The sequence below is a fragment of the Haemorhous mexicanus genome, chromosome 1 (genome assembly GCF_027477595.1).
Source record: "Haemorhous mexicanus isolate bHaeMex1 chromosome 1, bHaeMex1.pri, whole genome shotgun sequence".
NCBI classification, from domain to species: Eukaryota; Metazoa; Chordata; class Aves; order Passeriformes; family Fringillidae; genus Haemorhous; species Haemorhous mexicanus.
Genome location: NC_082341.1, coordinates 138,511,799 through 138,529,423, shown reverse-complemented (window position 1 = coordinate 138,529,423; position 17,625 = coordinate 138,511,799). Strand labels below are relative to the sequence as shown.

The 17,625-nt window shown below is 37.1% G+C and overlaps 1 protein-coding gene across 1 annotated transcript in view; it reads right to left on the bottom strand.

Annotated features, from left to right (window-relative positions):
• The window catches only part of RIMS2 (regulating synaptic membrane exocytosis 2), a 446,152-nt gene that overhangs the window by 56,744 nt on the left and 371,783 nt on the right, over window positions 1-17,625 (bottom strand). Inside the window, exon 22 of the mRNA XM_059865145.1 lies at window positions 13,404-13,576. Coding sequence (XP_059721128.1) covers window positions 13,404-13,576 — 173 coding nt within the window. The remainder of the gene's footprint in view (window positions 1-13,403; window positions 13,577-17,625) is intronic.

Genomic DNA, 17,625 nt, shown 5'->3' with positions numbered 1-17,625 from the left:
TTCTTTTCTAAAACTGTTTTGAAAACAGATTCCTGGAGAGAGATCTTATGCATGACTCTTTGGGGAAATATTGCAGGAGAAGCCATTATTGAACCTTTCCTAGAGATTCTCCTCATTCACAGATACAGGCTGTTGGGGGAAATTTTTCACTGTTTCCAGAACAAGCAGTGATTCATTTTTTTCAAAAATAATACCCAGAAAATCAGGGAGTTCCTGTCATATGGAAAATATTAATCAAGGCATTGTTTTATAAGTGATAATGCCATTCAATAAAAGTCCTATGTCATCAGTGGAAACAGAAATATTCTGCATTTTAATATAAAAGTTACTAACTTTTATAGGTTTACTAAGTTTTATAAGTTTTACTAAGTTACTTTAACTGTTAAAGTTGCACAGAAAAGAAAGTCACCATTTCCTGAGTTGAATGTGTCTTTGAGGTGCTTTTTTGTGTCCTTCCCAAGATGTGTAGTTCTATTTAAGTGGAATAGATTACAAGAGTTGCCCTTATTAAAGAAATCAGTGTCTTTAAAGAGGCTGGTTGCTATAGTTTCACTGTGCAGTTATCTATGAAATTGTCATGAATTACTAAAGTTTGCTTTTTGGCTGCTGTCTAAAGGCTTCTGTACCACAAAATGTTTTGCTGTGTACTCCTGCAAGTAATGATGTAGACTTCAGTCAGACACCTTCTCTTGGCCCACTTTTTGAGAAAGGTAGGAAAGGGAATTCAAACGAGGAGAAAGGAAGGGATTTAGATTTAAGTGGATATAACAAATACTAGTACAAATGGCTGATACTAACAATTCATTCACAAACCTCTATTTTTTTTTCCCAGTCAAGCTCTAAAACTATTTTCCTCAATTAAAGGCTTGGGGGTTTTCCCCTTCTCTAAAAGCAGCAGAGAAGACATCTTTGCTACAGTCCTAACCATAAAACAACCCTTGGAGAAAGCCATCCCATAGCAGGGACTTTGGTTTTTTTGCAATTCCTCTCTTAGCAAAAAAAAACTTTGAGAAATGCATACTAGGATTTATAGCACTTCAAAATAAACCTAGAATGGTCATGAGCACTTCCTTCATCAGCACTGTGAATCCTTTCTGGCCATCCAAACCTTCATTTACTAATTTTTCTTGGCAGATACTTGATACCCTCTCAGTAGAAACCATCCTTCTACCCTGTCTGCCTTTTGACAGTGCCACAAATGGATCATTCTCAAAAAAACGGGTATTGTATGTCAGATTTGGTTCCTGTCTGAGCTAATAAAAAAGTTGACCTCAGAGTAAAATTTAGAGAGTAAATCATACAACCTGTTTCCTTAACAAGAAACAGAAATTACTGGAAATTTTCTTTTTATGTACATATACGCAAACGTAATCTCACATGCATCCAATTAAATATGGTCAACAGTATTTTAAAACAGACATTATATAAGAGTAATTTATGAAAATTGTATGAGGTAATGAATAGATATGAAGTAAAAATAGGGTTCTCAAGATGTCTAATAAGAAAATAATAATTTAAAAATATCCTCAGCAAAGAGAATATGCAGCCATATGCTGGGGAGAAGAATAAAATAAAGGGGGAAATAAAGTAATTATCCTATTCCAAATAATATGTGCATAATGACATAATAATACTATTATTAGAACCAAAACAGGAACAAAATCAGCACACAATCCCAGCTTTGTGGCAACCCACAGCCTACAGCAAGAGCAGAGTGAAGGTGGCAGCCAGGCTACTGCCTTTGGCTTAACAGGACCAAAGTATCAACAAGAGCAGGATGAAGGGCAAAGCTCACACAGGAACATTGCTTCCTGCACTATCCCAAAATCCAGGAAACCTCTTGAGGAAACCAAGAGCTGCAGACATGACTTAGTGTAAATATCTTTTCAGACACTTCCGTTTTCCAGTGATAAAAGGAAAAGGAAAGATGCATAAATTTTAGAGGAATACATTCTCAAAGATAAAGCTGAAAGTCCTTTAAAAAAAAACACAAGAGAAAAGAAAGACGTTAGAAAAGAAATTACAGTAAGATATCTATATATATTTGTAATTTAAAGGCAACAGTGGAGTATGAGAGCTCTAGCCACAAAATAGTATTCTTAAAAATATACTATGTTAGCCAGCTGAGGAGAGTCAGACTGACAGAGACCTGTGATGTCAAAGGTATTCTAAAGTTTGCTGATGATACTGGATTAGAAGAAGCTTCTGACTCCTTCGAACGCAGAAAGGCTCAGCAGAGAGACTTTGGCAATTTAGAGGTCTGGGAAATCACCAGCTACATGAAGTTTAACAAAGACAAGTGCTGGATTCTGCACCTGGGGTGGGGATTTTACATACAGACTGGCAAACAGGAGTCTGGAGACTGGCACCACCCAAAGGGACCTCAGGGTCACTGGCAAGCTGACCATGAGTCAGCAGTGCCCTGGCAATCAGGAGGGCCAAGTGTGTCCTGGGGGGCATCAGGCACAGCATCACCAGCCAGGACAGGGAGGGGATTGTCCTGCTCTGCTCTGCACTGGGGCAGCCTCACCTCGAGTGCTGGGGGCAGTTTTGGGTGCCACAATATAAGAAAGATATAAAGGCATTAGAGGGCACCCAAACAGTGGCAATGAACACATGAAGGGCCTTGGGGAGGAGCCATATGAGAAGCAGATCAGGTTACTTGGTGTGTTCACTCCACAGGAGACTCAGGGGAGACCCATCTTTACAGCAGTATCAGAAATCACAATTTGTAATCTCATTGCTCTGCCATAAACATTTGTATCAGTGAATCAGATTTACACAAGTCATTTGGCAGACCTTGCAGGTTTCTTTATTTCTTTATTTCAAAGTCAAAGCAAAATTACTATTATTGCTTTCCAGCGTACTTCTCTGTTAATGATCCCTAATGAAAATAAGGCATCCATAATAGTGAAACCATAATAGTGAAACTACACACATTGCCAAGTGTGTAGTACAGCTGTGAGCTGTGCTGTCCTAGGATTTTAACAACTTTTCAGTGGTTGTAAAATATATTTTATAATATATGTCTCCTGTGAGACTGGAAGACCCACTGAAGACTTTGTTTACTGCTTTTTACAAGCAGGAGATGAATTTTAATGCCATTCATAATAGACCTGCTAACTCAATCAGAGATGCTCTTATTTCATTAATTTACTGAAGAAATTTAACCAAACCAGCATGATGGGGACAGCTGTGATGTAGGAAATAACATTTCCATGGGAACAACGCTTCCGGCCAATAGTCGTACTCGTCTGCCAATTCACATCCAAGAGAGACACTGCAGGTTCAAAATTATAATGACTTAGTCTCTGGAGATCCCCTTGGTCAAAAATTATTCTATTTACTTATTGGTGGTATAAATCTCTAATAGCTACTGGACTGACTTAATTATTAGGTTCATTTTATTGAAATTATACCAAGAAAGTTGGGGGGAAAAATAGAGCAGTCTTTATAATCTATTATGTTATGTATATTACTATTAAAATAAAACTGGTCACCACATCTCAAAATATAAGTAGCAAAATTTTGATATGAAAATTCTTTTTTCGAAGATCTCTTTCATTACAAATCAGGAATGCCTCCCCTGCTACAGTATGTAGCTTGACTTGAGCTGTATTTCCCCCTTTCTGGTACATGTAAAGCTGTCCACACTGCTTTATTATTATAAATTAATAGAAGTATTCCATGACATCTCTAGCAAAATTTTTTCAAATAGGAACAAATGGCAAAATCACTTGGGGTCAGGGCATTAGATTATTTACAAATCATAGCCACAGCAAATGAATGATGCAGAAAAAACACCGTACCAGTTAGCTGTTTCCAAATGCTAGCAGTTGAATTATACACAGAGCTTCAGAGATTTTTGATAAGATTTCTCATCTTCTCTTATAGAATAATTGTATATTTTTAAAAATAAAAATACAGCTGATATTTTCTGTTAAATTGCAATTATAATGAAAATTATATTAATATTATCTAGTGTCAATAAATTTTCAAGTTTTCCTCTACAAAGTTACCGAGAAGCTTTATTACCCTGCTAAGAGTAATGAATCTTTGATGAAATCCCTTTCTTTGATACAGTGAACTAAACCTGTCATTTACTCTGTGTGGAGGCAAAAAAAGTCTAGCAAGAAAATTAGTTGAAGTCTAGAAGTCTTGCATTAGTCAGCTCTCATATTCACTGGTAATAAAAGAAGTCCATATGAGATCTGAAGGTTTGGCAATAAAGTACATTGCGGTCAAAGACTGACTGATCTTTGAATAACATCCAAATTCTTTGAGTTTAGAAAGCATCTTTTTAACCCAGTCTGGCAAAGAAGCAGTTTGTAAAAGCTGGGTACCAACTAGCTTGCTAAATTAAAACTGATCATGAGCAACCTGATTTAACCGAGATCTCTTGCAGAAATGTGTCTCCCATGTACTTCATCTACAAGTTAAATGTTGTGTGCCTGTTGCAGCCTGCTGTTTAATTAGTCTTCCAACAGGGATGAAGGAGAGGGCCCAGTTTTCTGTATTTACGCTGCTATGTCACAATCTACACTGCAAACTTGCTTAGTGCTGCTCAGTGTTGTTTCTTGAAGGGCTGAATAGAGCTCTATGAAATGGAAAGCAAGCAGTGAATTGCTAAACCAGACATTAAATCCAGCATGTGTCCCAGACCTCAAATCATCGGAGAAATAATGTAAAATTAAGTCAGGAAAGTGAAAAAAAATTCAGACTTGAAGGCTGAAGTGCTTAAAAATATACAGAGGTAAGACACATCATGTTTTGCCTGAGGGTAAGAAGCACCATGATTTATCATCTTGCTAAACTGAAATTGCTGTGAGGGAGATTTACTTATTTAGAAAACTCACTGACAGTTAGAAAACTTTGTAAGATAGACATAGGGGAACTAGACAGGATGAGCTACTGAGATTACATTAAGAGAAAAACCACATAATACACAGGGATGATCCAAATGTCTTGAAAGGGCTTTATTTAAATAAATTTCTGTCAGCAATATGGATCTCACTATAGCTGCATCTATACTTCACTCATGAAAGACTGTATTTCTTTGATTAGTACTGCACAAAGGGAATATGCTCAGGCTCATTTTAATGCTTCTGTGCATGTATGTGGCAGTGGCTGTCTAAAGAATAAAACAACTCTAACATTTCCTTCATCCTTGTGGATGCGGGTTGCTTGAGGACTCTGAAAAATCAGGGTCAGAATAGGCACTGCTAACATCTCCAAAACTCAAAGCATGTCTCTGAATTGATCTTCTGGGACTGAGAACTAAATGGACACGAGCAAGAGATCTGAAGCCGTAATTACTTCAACCAAAGAGACATTATCTGGGACAGCATGATCTTGCCTTCTGTCACTTTGACAAAATGACTTTGAGGCACTTTTGGTCTCTGGGGGAAATTCTAAAAGCATACAGAAAACTTAAGATCATCATAAAAAAGAAAATGTGTGGAAAGGTGTCTCACATCCTTCTGAACACGAGCCTGAAACCTTTGTTTTTCTGGGCTGGAGAAGGCAGGTCTATGCCCAAATGTCCCTGCTGAGACAATGTGTACATGGCACACCGTGCAAGCTGGATGCAGCTTTCCTCTTTTTTACTTTGGGCCTCCATAGGAATCGTGTTTATGTCATGGCTACAATCTGGGAAGTGCTAGAAGTAGGGCTCTCATGGTATTTGTAAGGAAGTTTGATTTCCTCCTAGGGCTACCTGATGACACACCTCCCAGCTTCTTTAGCTGGCACCTTATGGACCTTAGGAGAAGTATGAACATGAAACAGGTGCAGTGAAATTACTGAAAATGTTAAGATGTTTGGTCAAAACCTACTAAAAACAGATATATGGGCAATGACCAACCACTGGAGCATTATCTTTCCATAGCTATTAAGCACACAGTAGTAAGACCAGCACTGGGCCCCTTATCCTTAGTTAAATACAGTACTTGCTAGATGGGCCCGGCAATGTGTTTCAAAGGCAATAGCACAACTTCAGCAACTGCATTTTAAAAACACTTCTAAGAAGTAACATGAAGGAGTTTATGTTTGCTTCTTAGAAGGCTAAGTGATAAGCTTATTAATCATTTTTAATGAAGTACATTTTTAGCAATATGTATTAATTTTACAGAATAGTGTCACTCTTCTATTAGAATAATACTCAGGTAAAAAGAGTGGAAACATGCATCACTAAGACATAGCCATATCTGTCCAATCATAATGTCCAAATAAGAAAAGCCTTATAAATTTCAATATTCAATCCCTTGTTTTTATATATTTCTACATCACTTTTTGCTGTTGCTATTCTTGTCACCAGATCTGTTGTGCTCAATCCTGTACAAATAAAGATAAAAAAGTCTGTCTATTAAAAACCATATGATTCAATCTAGCTTTAAATATTTTTAGAAAATTAATCTTTTTACAACACACTTAAAAGTGCAAAAACTAATTTCAACATTTATATTTGCTTCAATCCCTCATTTTAATTTTTTCCTTCATCTCTGCTTCCTTGGTCATCTACAGGGCTTTCTCCCTGCATTTCTTGTGGTTTTGTTTTGATGCACAGTTTTAAAATAAACTTTAGCAACAGGAGTGCCTCATGGATCAGGAGTGCTTTATGGATCACAGGTCAGAGCTGGCTCAACAGAGGTAAAAGTGCAGGCTTCACTTCATGGAGAGGGAAGCAGTCTCAAAGATAGTGCATTGCAATCAAAGTAAAAATGTCTGAGTTCCCTGTTGGATGTCTTCTATCAAAGCTGCAGACTGTTTCAAATGACTTATTTTTACTGTTCACCTGTTACTAATGTGTCCTTCCAAATTCATTAATTTATTATATCCCAGCCTATCAAAATGAATTTACTGAATGAAAAGAAGTCTAAATATCTTTTGTATTTACTCCAAAGTAACAGGAAAAAATAAGTCCCTAAGGGTTCTATAGACAGTGACAAATAACTTAGAAACAGGTGACTTTACAGATTTCTTAAATTATTTTTATTCTATTCTCAGTACAGATTTCATAACAAATATATTTGTTCATATAATTCTGTTTGGAACCATTGATCTTCTGCATATTTTTCCATATTATTTTTCCAGAAGCTACAGATAATTTACTTCTAAATGTCATCTATGAAACTGTAAAAAACCAAATTATTGTCCATTTGTGTTGGTAGAAACCCAGCAGCTCTATGAATTTATAGGTTTTGAATATTTGTCTTTTTGTAGAAAATTAAAGTAAAAATCTTACATTAAAAAGTAGAGGCTTTGAATGTATGCTTCAAATGGGCAAGAGTTTTTCATAAATTCCTAACAGATTCCATCCAGATCAATAATACTAGAATAATTTTACTGAAACTGGTTTTTTTTAATCCTCCTTTTTTAAAGACACAAACTGGCAATATACATGCAGCTCTGCTTATCTAGTCATAAGAGCACAGAAGAGTTATGTTAGAGAGACACAAAGTTGCTGCTTCTTGTACAGGGACCCAGCGCATCACACCTTCCCCAACTGCCTGGATATTGCAATATTTTGCAGCTGAAAAGAGCTGGTGAAAATTGAACTGTAACCTGTCATTCTCATCCCAGGAATGGCAAGATCACTTGGTTGTCATGTTGAAAATTTGAAAAAGACCAATATCTTCTGTTGAGAGCTGCAGGAAACTGCATGCTGGCAAGCTTTCCCTGAAAACCTACATGAACACTGACATACTGGACCCAGGTTCTCTCTCCTTCCATGGCAGAAATGACAGTGGGTGAACCTTATCTATCTATCTATCTATCTATCTATCTATCTATCTATCTATCTATCTATCAATCTATCTATCTCTGTTGGAAGCACAGACTACCTGTACTGCAATTCTGCTAAAAGACGGATCATGCAGTGGGGAAAAAGTCTCAGGCTACCATTTTCTCTTCCAAAAATGTGGCCTGTTTGGCTAAAAATTAACTTTCATCTAATAGTGCAGTTGAGGCAATCATTAAAATACTTTTGAAATAGTTTTAAAAGACCAAACATCACATACATATTGAAAATGGATTCTTTGTGTCTGTTATCTTTTGTACAGTTTTTTATATATTTATCAGAATAAAGACTTTCAAAACTATTACTGGCTTCCATCCCTGTGAAGGAGCTTGCAAAGACTACATTGACATGATTTTTCTTCCAGAAAAATACTGCAATAGCTGCAGTCACAGTGGAAGGGTCATTAAATCTGAAATACTAAAATTACCATTTAATGAAAAACTAGGGAACAAATGCTCATCAGGAATCAGTTTTAAAACCTACAAATTAAATTCTTTAAAGTCTTTTTTTAACTGAATGAACTAGAACTAGAAAGTAAATTGAAATGAATCTGCATACCTAACAATGGAAGGGGCACAAAAAGCATTAAGAACCTTTAGAAAGAAATAAGGGTTCATCTGAAGAAATACCTCACTTAAAGCCATACATTGCACTCTGTTTCTTGAATTTTTAAGTCCTCTGTAAAATTACATCCCAGCTGAATTTTTCCACTACAAATTTTCCCTTTTTGGTTGTGTCATCTTCTTACTTAATCAGCTCTATTCCTAATACCATCCTTTAGAATTCACTTTCTTTTTTCAAATGGGATATCACTGATTCCTTCCAAAAACATGGCAAAACTTTGTGACTTGCACATGCTTTTTTCCCCATCTCTGCCCTCTCTCTCCACCCACACAGACAATTTCTTTGTCCACTCTCTCACCATTTCAAATGACAGATACTGCAGTGCTTTTCTCCAGCCCTGGCAATTTACCCAATAAACCCTTCCAGGATACTAGAGAAAAGGTAAGTTTCATAGCCTTTCTATCTGGTTGTCTCATCTTTCTCCACATATCAGTAAAAAGTTACACTCTCTTTTACACAGTTGTACATAAATCATCCTTATTTCCTAGTATCTTGGCACTTGTTCCTTATCATATTTATCATCTCTCATTCAAGACTGAAAGATCAACTCCTGATAGTCAAACTTACCCCTCATGCACTTGATATATTTTTAGCAAGCACCTCATTGTCTTGAATGCTTGAAAACAGCTCTCCAGAAACACTCACAAAGACACCTTATTTTGTCTCATCAGATCTCCTCTTAGCATTCCTTCTCTGTTGTCAAGGTGTCCCCAACACTGTGTCGTACCTATCTCCTTTGGAACACTTCTTTGTTCTTCTGTGCTTCCCTCTTGGGACTCACATGTTATTTCATGATTTAGATTCGGTGCGCTTGGAACAGAAGTTGTATTTTTCTACTATATTTCAACAGTGAAATCCTGCTCTGTCACTACATTTGCTGTGTACTCACATGGTAAAACAAAACTATTGTGACTATCAGAATTAATGCTTGGGATTGATATTTAAAAATTATTAAGAAGGGATAAAATTTAGGGTAGTCTTAAACATATTACCTTCAATAAAAAGTATTAATGATCAAAGATTATATCTAAGAAGCCTTTATTTTTGGCCCTGAGATTATCAAGGAGATGGAATAAGAAAAAAAGGTCAATGAACTCTACATAATAAACACTCAACAGCCGGAGCCACCCTTTGTTTGCTAACATTTACTGCAGAGAAGGAACACAAATATGATTTCCCTACAGGTCAAGCCTATGCCAAAATTTAGTTTTACAAGGTTTAATTAAGGCAAAATCTGATGCTGCAACTATTTCTGCCAAAAAAAAAAAAAAAACTGATTCAATGTACTCCAGTGCTCCAAAAGCTAATGCCTTTTACTGTGCCAAGGTACTCTGTGAAATAGGCATGGGATGAATTAGTGATGCACGTCTGTGTTTACAGTCAATTCAACCCACCCATGATCTCAGCAGATGGAAGACCTTAGTGGGACTATTACCATTAATCCTGAAGTATATAAACACAGTAACATCAAGAGGTATGAGATATCCTTAACAAGGTAACTTTTGATGATGGAGTGGTTGTGAGCAGCCCCTGCTTTCCACAGGATTTCCCAGAGGAAGGGTGGCTGCTGTCCAACTACAGATGCACCTCTGAAGTAAAAAATATATTGAAAATTCCTATCTGCTATATAACTTTCCTTGATGCCCAAGATCTCAAGAACTACATGATAATTTACTACTATTCTATCAAGGAAGAATTGGCTGCCTTTGTTCTGCTGGGTCTCTCAAATTCCTATTGATATGTTTAATTGATCTCTTTGGTACATTTAATATTTGTGGTGCGTCTGAAAACATTCTTTTTTAGAAGCTGAAGTCATTACCTTTTCTTATAAATTTCCAAGTGTCTGTTATTTTAAAAATTGCCAGAGAAATGAGCAGAAGGCACTGGATTTTCAAAAACTGATCCTGCCTTTGGGCTTGCCCCCTCCATACACAAGTCATAACGTTTCAATATGTTTACAAGACACAGCTATGTGTGTATATAAATGTGTATACATATCTATGGCTGCCCCTATCCAGGAATCAATCTGGCTTTTGTGTTTCATTCTTACCCTAGAAAAATGCTCAGACAATGCTAAAAAATGAGCACTGACTCTACCATAGTAAAGGAGGTGAATAAAAACTTTTCTGTTCATTCACAACTTGCAAGCTAAATGTGGTCAAAATGTGCAAAGTGGGGAAATAATATTAGAGACTGATTTCAATGAATGGAGCCAAAATTTAACACAAACAAAAATCACTATACAACAGTCACTTAATAACATCTTGTTTCTTTATAGAGATTACTGACTTTTGTCACTTCTTCCTGAAGGCAGAGAGCAGCTAGCAACCAGAAGAACAAGCTGGCTCAGGAAACAAGGAGCTGTTCCTCAAAAAGGACTTTACTTTCTATGAGGGACAGCATATTGGCTAAAGACCAGCTTGAGTGAAATCTAGAAACCTGGAACAGAGTCATGCTTTAGAAAGGCAAGACTTTCAGGTCCATTAGACTGGGAAATCTGTGAGAAATGGAAGAGAAAAAGGTCTTTAAATAATCCTTTTACACACTACCATACAACAGGCCCTGGAACACATATGCCAAGGCACTCTTAAAGACAGCTGGTTCTAGACAACTGTTTTTGCTAAAATCTAAAAGGCATGAATGTGAGTGAAAGGAATCATGGCACAATATATAAAGGCAGTAGTATGGCTGTGTTAGTTCATATCACCCAAGACTATACACTAGGCATTTGGATTCTCTCTTTGAATCCCCTTTGTTTTGAGTATGTTATGTATGTAAGCATATACAAGAATGCATACAAGCATGTAAAAGTGTGTAGCAAGAAAAGAAAATGGATTTCCATGGATTGCTCTGTGCTTACCCTAATGTATATGAGCACAATTTTACAGGCATAAGTTATTCAGAAGTAGTGCAAAATTGTCAGGCTAAAACAAAACATATTTTTTCTGAGATTTTTCTGCCATTCTTGTGTGACTGAGAATGGGTTCAGAATATTCATCAAATCTGAAACTCATTTTTTCTAACCAAGAAAAGAGGAATGTTGTATTTCTCTCAATGGGACATACATGGATTTTGCTTTAAAAAAAGTCAGACAGCTGGATTGTTTTAAGGATTTGTGGCAAAATGTATAATTCTAGAATATGATCTGATAAAACCAGAGTCAGTTGTGCTGCAACATTTCTGGAAACAACACAGCAGCTGAAGTGCGTGACCCTTCCACAATTCAGCAATCCTTGGCAATTATTCATATGGAACAAAAAAAGAAAGAGACTATGCTTTATCCACATTGATTGTCAATCAGTATGCACCACAAAGAGGACTGAAAAAAGACTCCAAATTTTCTTCTTTAGTACAGCCATAAATATAAGTAAAGATAATTTTGATATTGCTGAGTTTTCACTCAACAAAACATTTTTCCATTAAATAATAAATCAAGTAGGACATCTAATAAAGGAGCTTAAAATTTCTACTGTTTATTACAGTCAAACCCAAACTTTAGTCTAAACTAATTTAAAAAATAATATGCTGCAGTTGTATGCATATTAATGAGTCAAGTTGGTGTGCTGCCTCATTTGGTATGCAGAACAAGTTCATTGAAGCTGAGAATGAAACTTGATTAAATATGAAAGCATGATGACTGAAAGCAAAAACAAACAAACAAACATAAAAAAAAGAGCTGCAGAGAGCATAGGCAATAAGCAAGCAAAGGGAATAAAAAGGGAAGACAAGTAGGGTGCTAGTACAGGAAAAATACTAGATCTACATAAAACAGAAATACATTTTACCTGTCATCCTCTTTCCCTTCCTCAGATTGGTCTTCTTGAGCTTTTTCATCATGCCCTGATTCTTTGATCTCCTCCTTATCACAGTTCTCTGTCACCTCTTGCCCTTCCCCTTTTTCATTAATTTCTTGCTCTTTTGCTTTTTCCTCCTCCTCCTCTTTTTCTTCCTCCTCAGGAAATACTTCATCTTGTTCATCCCCTTCCAGCCCTCCCTCTTTTTTCCCCTCTATATCCCTTGTCCTTCTGAAGTCAACAAAAATTGAAAAAGGCATGCAAAAAGGAAAAAGAAAAGAATAAATTAAAGTTAGGAATAGAGCATGCATGAAGAAAGGAAATGCAAAAGAAATGAAATAAAAACTAAAGGATAGAAGCAGACATAATGTAAGCCATGCTTGCTAGGAGTCCAGCCTATACTGTGCCTGCTCTAATGCTTTGGAGCATTTTCTTCATTAGTCCCTATTCAAATAAAACTTTCATGGCAATACCTCACATTTAGAAAGAAATGTGTGAGAGAAACATTGTGGTCCTAACAATGTTCATGCTTAAATTTGCAAATGCTTTATTTTAAGAGGACAATTTTCTGAGAATTATTATAGGTGATGGAGATGGGTTACACCGTCTAGAAAAGTTATCTTTCATTTGTGCACCAAATGAAACCCAAAGCTCCTCTGAGTGCTCAGAGGGTGCAGGCAAAGAAGATGCTGTGTTTTGGTCACAGATACACAACGTACATCTTGTTGAAGAGCAGCTCGATGATTGTACACCTACAGTTAAGTCGGACTAGTGTAAGTTATTAAATAAATGGAATTGGTCTCTGTGTTAAATAATACATCTGTAAAAGTTCAGCATTCTATTTAAAAGAAAAATAAGATGCCTCTGTTGGCACAAATTTTGAGTCAAACTGTCTTTTCAGCCATATTAAGTATATTTTACAAAATGGTTTTCAGAAAGCGTGCCTAATGCTTGCTGACAGCATATGTTTGTTATTTCAGTGTCTGTTAGACAATCCAAGACAACAAAACTTGGCTAAAAACAAATTCCATGAAGACTTCAAGAAGCATTAGATAAAAAAGACATTTAAGCCAGTATTTTGCAAATGTCATTCCAGGCGAAATGCTAATGTCAAACACAAATATTGATAAGTGTTCTATTGCTAAAATTACACAGTTATGGCTGCCACTACAGCTCATGATGCTCACCTTATTTTCTTGTTTCCCCTTGGGCGCTCGGACTGCACAGACATGTAGCTCGTGCTGCTGAAGCGGGAAGCGCTGCTGGTCCGGGACACGGCCGAGACGTCGCTGACATCGCTGTCCGAGGACTTGTTGGAAACATTGTCCGAGCCTCGGTGAGGATCCCGCCCCGGCCGGTACTGCAAGAGCAAAGGGACAAAGATACGGTGTTGTTGTGACATGCTACCTCAGAGCAGCTGTGGACCTGGTCCCTCCTGCTGTCTAAACTGCCTTTGTCACCGCCTGAACTTTAAAATGAAGTTTTTCCTGATACAGAATAGAAGTTATGTCTTGGTATCTATTAATTTTACTCTGCTTTGCTATCCCAGTTCTCAGTTTCAACTTGTACAAAATTTCCAGCATGTCCAAAAGTTTCACAAAGCTTAGAAAAGACATCTAAACCCTCATAGGATATTCTTACCACAACTGTTTCACCAGTGCAGAAAGAAAGCAGAGAGTGACTTGTCTATGATTACTGAGCTCATGAAAGATTAAACAGGAGACAGAATGTGCTGCATGCTATCTATAAAGTACAAGTCTCTTTTGGGGCCTAGCCTGTTTACAAGAACTTCTAACTGACAAAAGTTAATTTTTTTCTTCTCTGAGTAAATAGATAGATAAGTTTATCAAATCAAAAGACAAAGTGATGTTGCAGCTGTGCAAACAAATCCACATCTTGCTGAACTGATGGGCTGGGGAGTCTGAAAGAATGGGACTGGACTAGAGGTGATTTGTAGAGAAAATATACATTTGCCTCAGTAACTAAAAGATTACAAAGGTATTTGTGCTTGTTAACAGTAATATCAAACATGGAACAGGCAGGTGACTGGTGATCAGCAGTAAGCCCATACAACACAGAGAGTACCCAGCACCAGTGTTCAGGTTAGATCTGAACAAAATACAGTGGATATTTGGTTTTGCTACACATTAGTGCTAAATTAATGTTAAATCTGGGCCACTCTGCATGGCACTATATACAAATACAGTAAATAGTAGAAAGATATTTTTCCTTCTCTTTATATACAGGCATTTCTGTGTATACAGAAATCTGATGGGCTGCTACAGGTAACCTTTTCAGGAAAATAGTACTTCAAGATGAACTGTCAATGTTCACCAGGTGATTCTTAGGAAATAAGACAATACAGAGCAGTACAGACAAAGAGCAGCACCGACAGGACTGTAACAACACAATGGGAAAAAATAATCTACCTAACACATGAGTGGCTTGTTGAACTCTTGGGGATAGCGACATAGTACTCAGCCACATGTAGAAAAAATCATAATGTAAAACAGCAGATCTGTGTAGTACTGCAGAAGAGAAAGGTGTCCAGGTTTGGCTGTTAAATTGGTCCCTTTTTTATAGATTTAGAAGAACTGTCTTTTGTGAACTAGACAGATAATTTGTTTCTGTTCTCTTGCAAGGAATGTTACACTGGGAAATGTTCTGAAAGAATGTGCAATATCTAAATAGGATTTCAGATATATCTGAATAGGATTTCAAAATATAATTTCAGTGCCTTTCCTCAGAAATTATTTTTACATGTAGAAATAGTAAGTTATTTTGCTCATTTTAAGACAGGGAAATGAACGAGACAAAAATGCTCATGCAAGTTAGACTGTACATCTGCTGCAGAGTGTGACCAATCATAGCCATAACTCCACACTTACAAAAATGGTTGCACATTCTATGCCAATCTTTATCATTCTTCCTGATCTGTACTAATTTACCATACTTGTGTTCATCAACAACCGCTCAAGTCCTTCCCAGCCTTTAAGTGTAAAAGTGAACTTAGCCACCCATAAACTCAGAGCACCTCTGTGATGATAATGTTCAAAAGTTTTAATATTTACTGACTGATTCTATTGATGCCATTAATGCTTTTTCTTGATGAAGAAGACAGTGCATATTTTTACTTATATATTCAATTGGGAATATAAAAGCAATGATTAAATAGCTGTCCTGATCATCACAGATAATGGAACATTATACCAGAATTAAAGGAGTGTCGTTTTAAAGGAGCAGCTACTTAGCCCTTTAGAGAAATAAAAAATAATTATGCCTAGAGAAATGTGCATGTATTGAGTCCTATCTCCCCACCTAACCTTCCCTAGGATGATTCTACATTTAAGACCAAGTTATGAATGTGGTTTCTGCTGATGTAGCCTAAAGCTACCAAGACTGGGAAGCACAGCCTGGTGTACTGGGCTACCATCACACACGATGGAAAAGGAACACAGAGCTGCCTGCAGGCCTGCAGCACCGTCTGAGCCCTGGGCAGATGTCACTGCTGGGCCAAACCCTGTGCTGGCATGGCCACACTGCCACCCAAGCCAGGGGACAGCCAGGACATGGATCCTGTGTGAGCAGGGGTTCTGCTGCCTGCAGCGCCGGGCACGCCGCTGCGTGGCTCTGCTTTGGGGACACAGCACCACGTGTGAGCCATTTATGGAATTGTTAATCCCACTGCAGCTGGGGGATGGACAATTAGGTGTGGTGATTCACAGAAAAACAGGGCTCGACCTGCAGGTCCTCCACTGAGCTTGCTCAGCAGTCCATGGAAATGAACCCTTCTAAATTAAACACAAAGTGGCAAACAGACTCAGCATTGCAAAAAGGTATTCAGTCATTCTGCAGTATACAAAGTGTCAAAAATATGTGGTTTTGATTTTCTGTTTCATTTCCATGCCTAGAGAACGGCAGTTTTTAAACTACATAGCAATGTGGTGTATACAGCAAATCAGACATTTCCACAAATTAAAAATCCCTTATTGTGTTGGCTTGGGGTTTTTTTTTTTAGCCAGTGCAATAGCAATAATCTAGTGATATATAGTGAGGTCTGAGAATTGTTTTGGCAAGAAAAGCAATTTAAAAGTAAATAATTTTAGAAATATAATGTGGAAAAGGTCATCAAATCATTACCTTGTCTCTTTTTTCTCAGTTGTACATAAAGGTATTTCTTATCAAATGCTTTTTGTTGAGAAAGATGTCACTGAAATATTTTTTTGACTGTTACAGCTTCAGGATGATTTAAGATTAAAACTGGGAAAGTTAATTGATCCTTTCATTAAATCAGAATGTCTTAATATACAATATTTTTTGAAGGTTTTGTTTATACCATGTCTCAGTTGCAGTCTCTTGTACCTTGTCTGAGTTACAGTTACCTGCTCTAATATATATGAAAAAGCTGCCTACCAAAGAAATATAAATTAAATGTAAATAAATTAAATTGTCTTTCTTGCCGGACAAAGCTCAGATACCTCATATTCACTCATTAACTGCTCCTGATTACCCTTTATTCTGCTGCTGAGGTGTACGTTTAACCTTAAATCTGACTTAATTTTGTTTAGGAGACTGATTACAGTAGGATATTGCACATTAATGTTTCTGTTACTCCAGCACAGAAGACCAAAGGAACCATTTTGCTTGTCTGAGAGAAGCCATGCTGCCACTTTAGTTTCAAATTTGTTTCTTAAATTGCAGCTCTATACAAGGCAGTTTTTGAAATGTTCCTTTGCTGACTGCCTCAAGAATAAAATTGCACTTCCACTGTGCAAATATTTATTTTTTCAAAAGCATTCAGTCCTCATGACATATACTCCAACTGTAAAATGCAACCTTTTTTTTTCAGTTTTTTGCTACTGTTTTTTCAGCTTTTGTGAGGTTAAAGTTGCCCCAAGGCATCACATCTTCATATATTTCACATCTGAATTTCTTTTTTCCTCCAAATTTCACTTTCTTTTTTTCCCAAATGTAACCCACTGTATGACAAGATTGGACTGAAAAAGTGATTTTCAACCAAGTGCTATCCCCCCATTATATCTGAAAAACAGATACCATTTCCCACCCCTCTCCAGTGCTGCTCCTGTTTCCTGTGCTGGTGGATTTGCACCATCTGACTGCACATTGACAGGGAACTGCCGTCCCCATGGCTGGATCAGCATGGCCACTGATTTCCATTGTCAGCTCCAGCAAATACCTTGTGTGCTCCAACATCCCTCAGCAGAAAACACAAGTGCAAGGACAGTAATAAGCATCACAACTCCCCTGGGTTGAACAATCAGGATTAGGGTGTGGTGAAATGTACCTGCACACTGTAAAGATTAGCTAAAAGGTTTCTTTCAGATTCTTTTTTCTTTTTTTTTTTGTAATGCCAGCCATGACAGTAAGAAAATTATCTCCTGCCTTTCC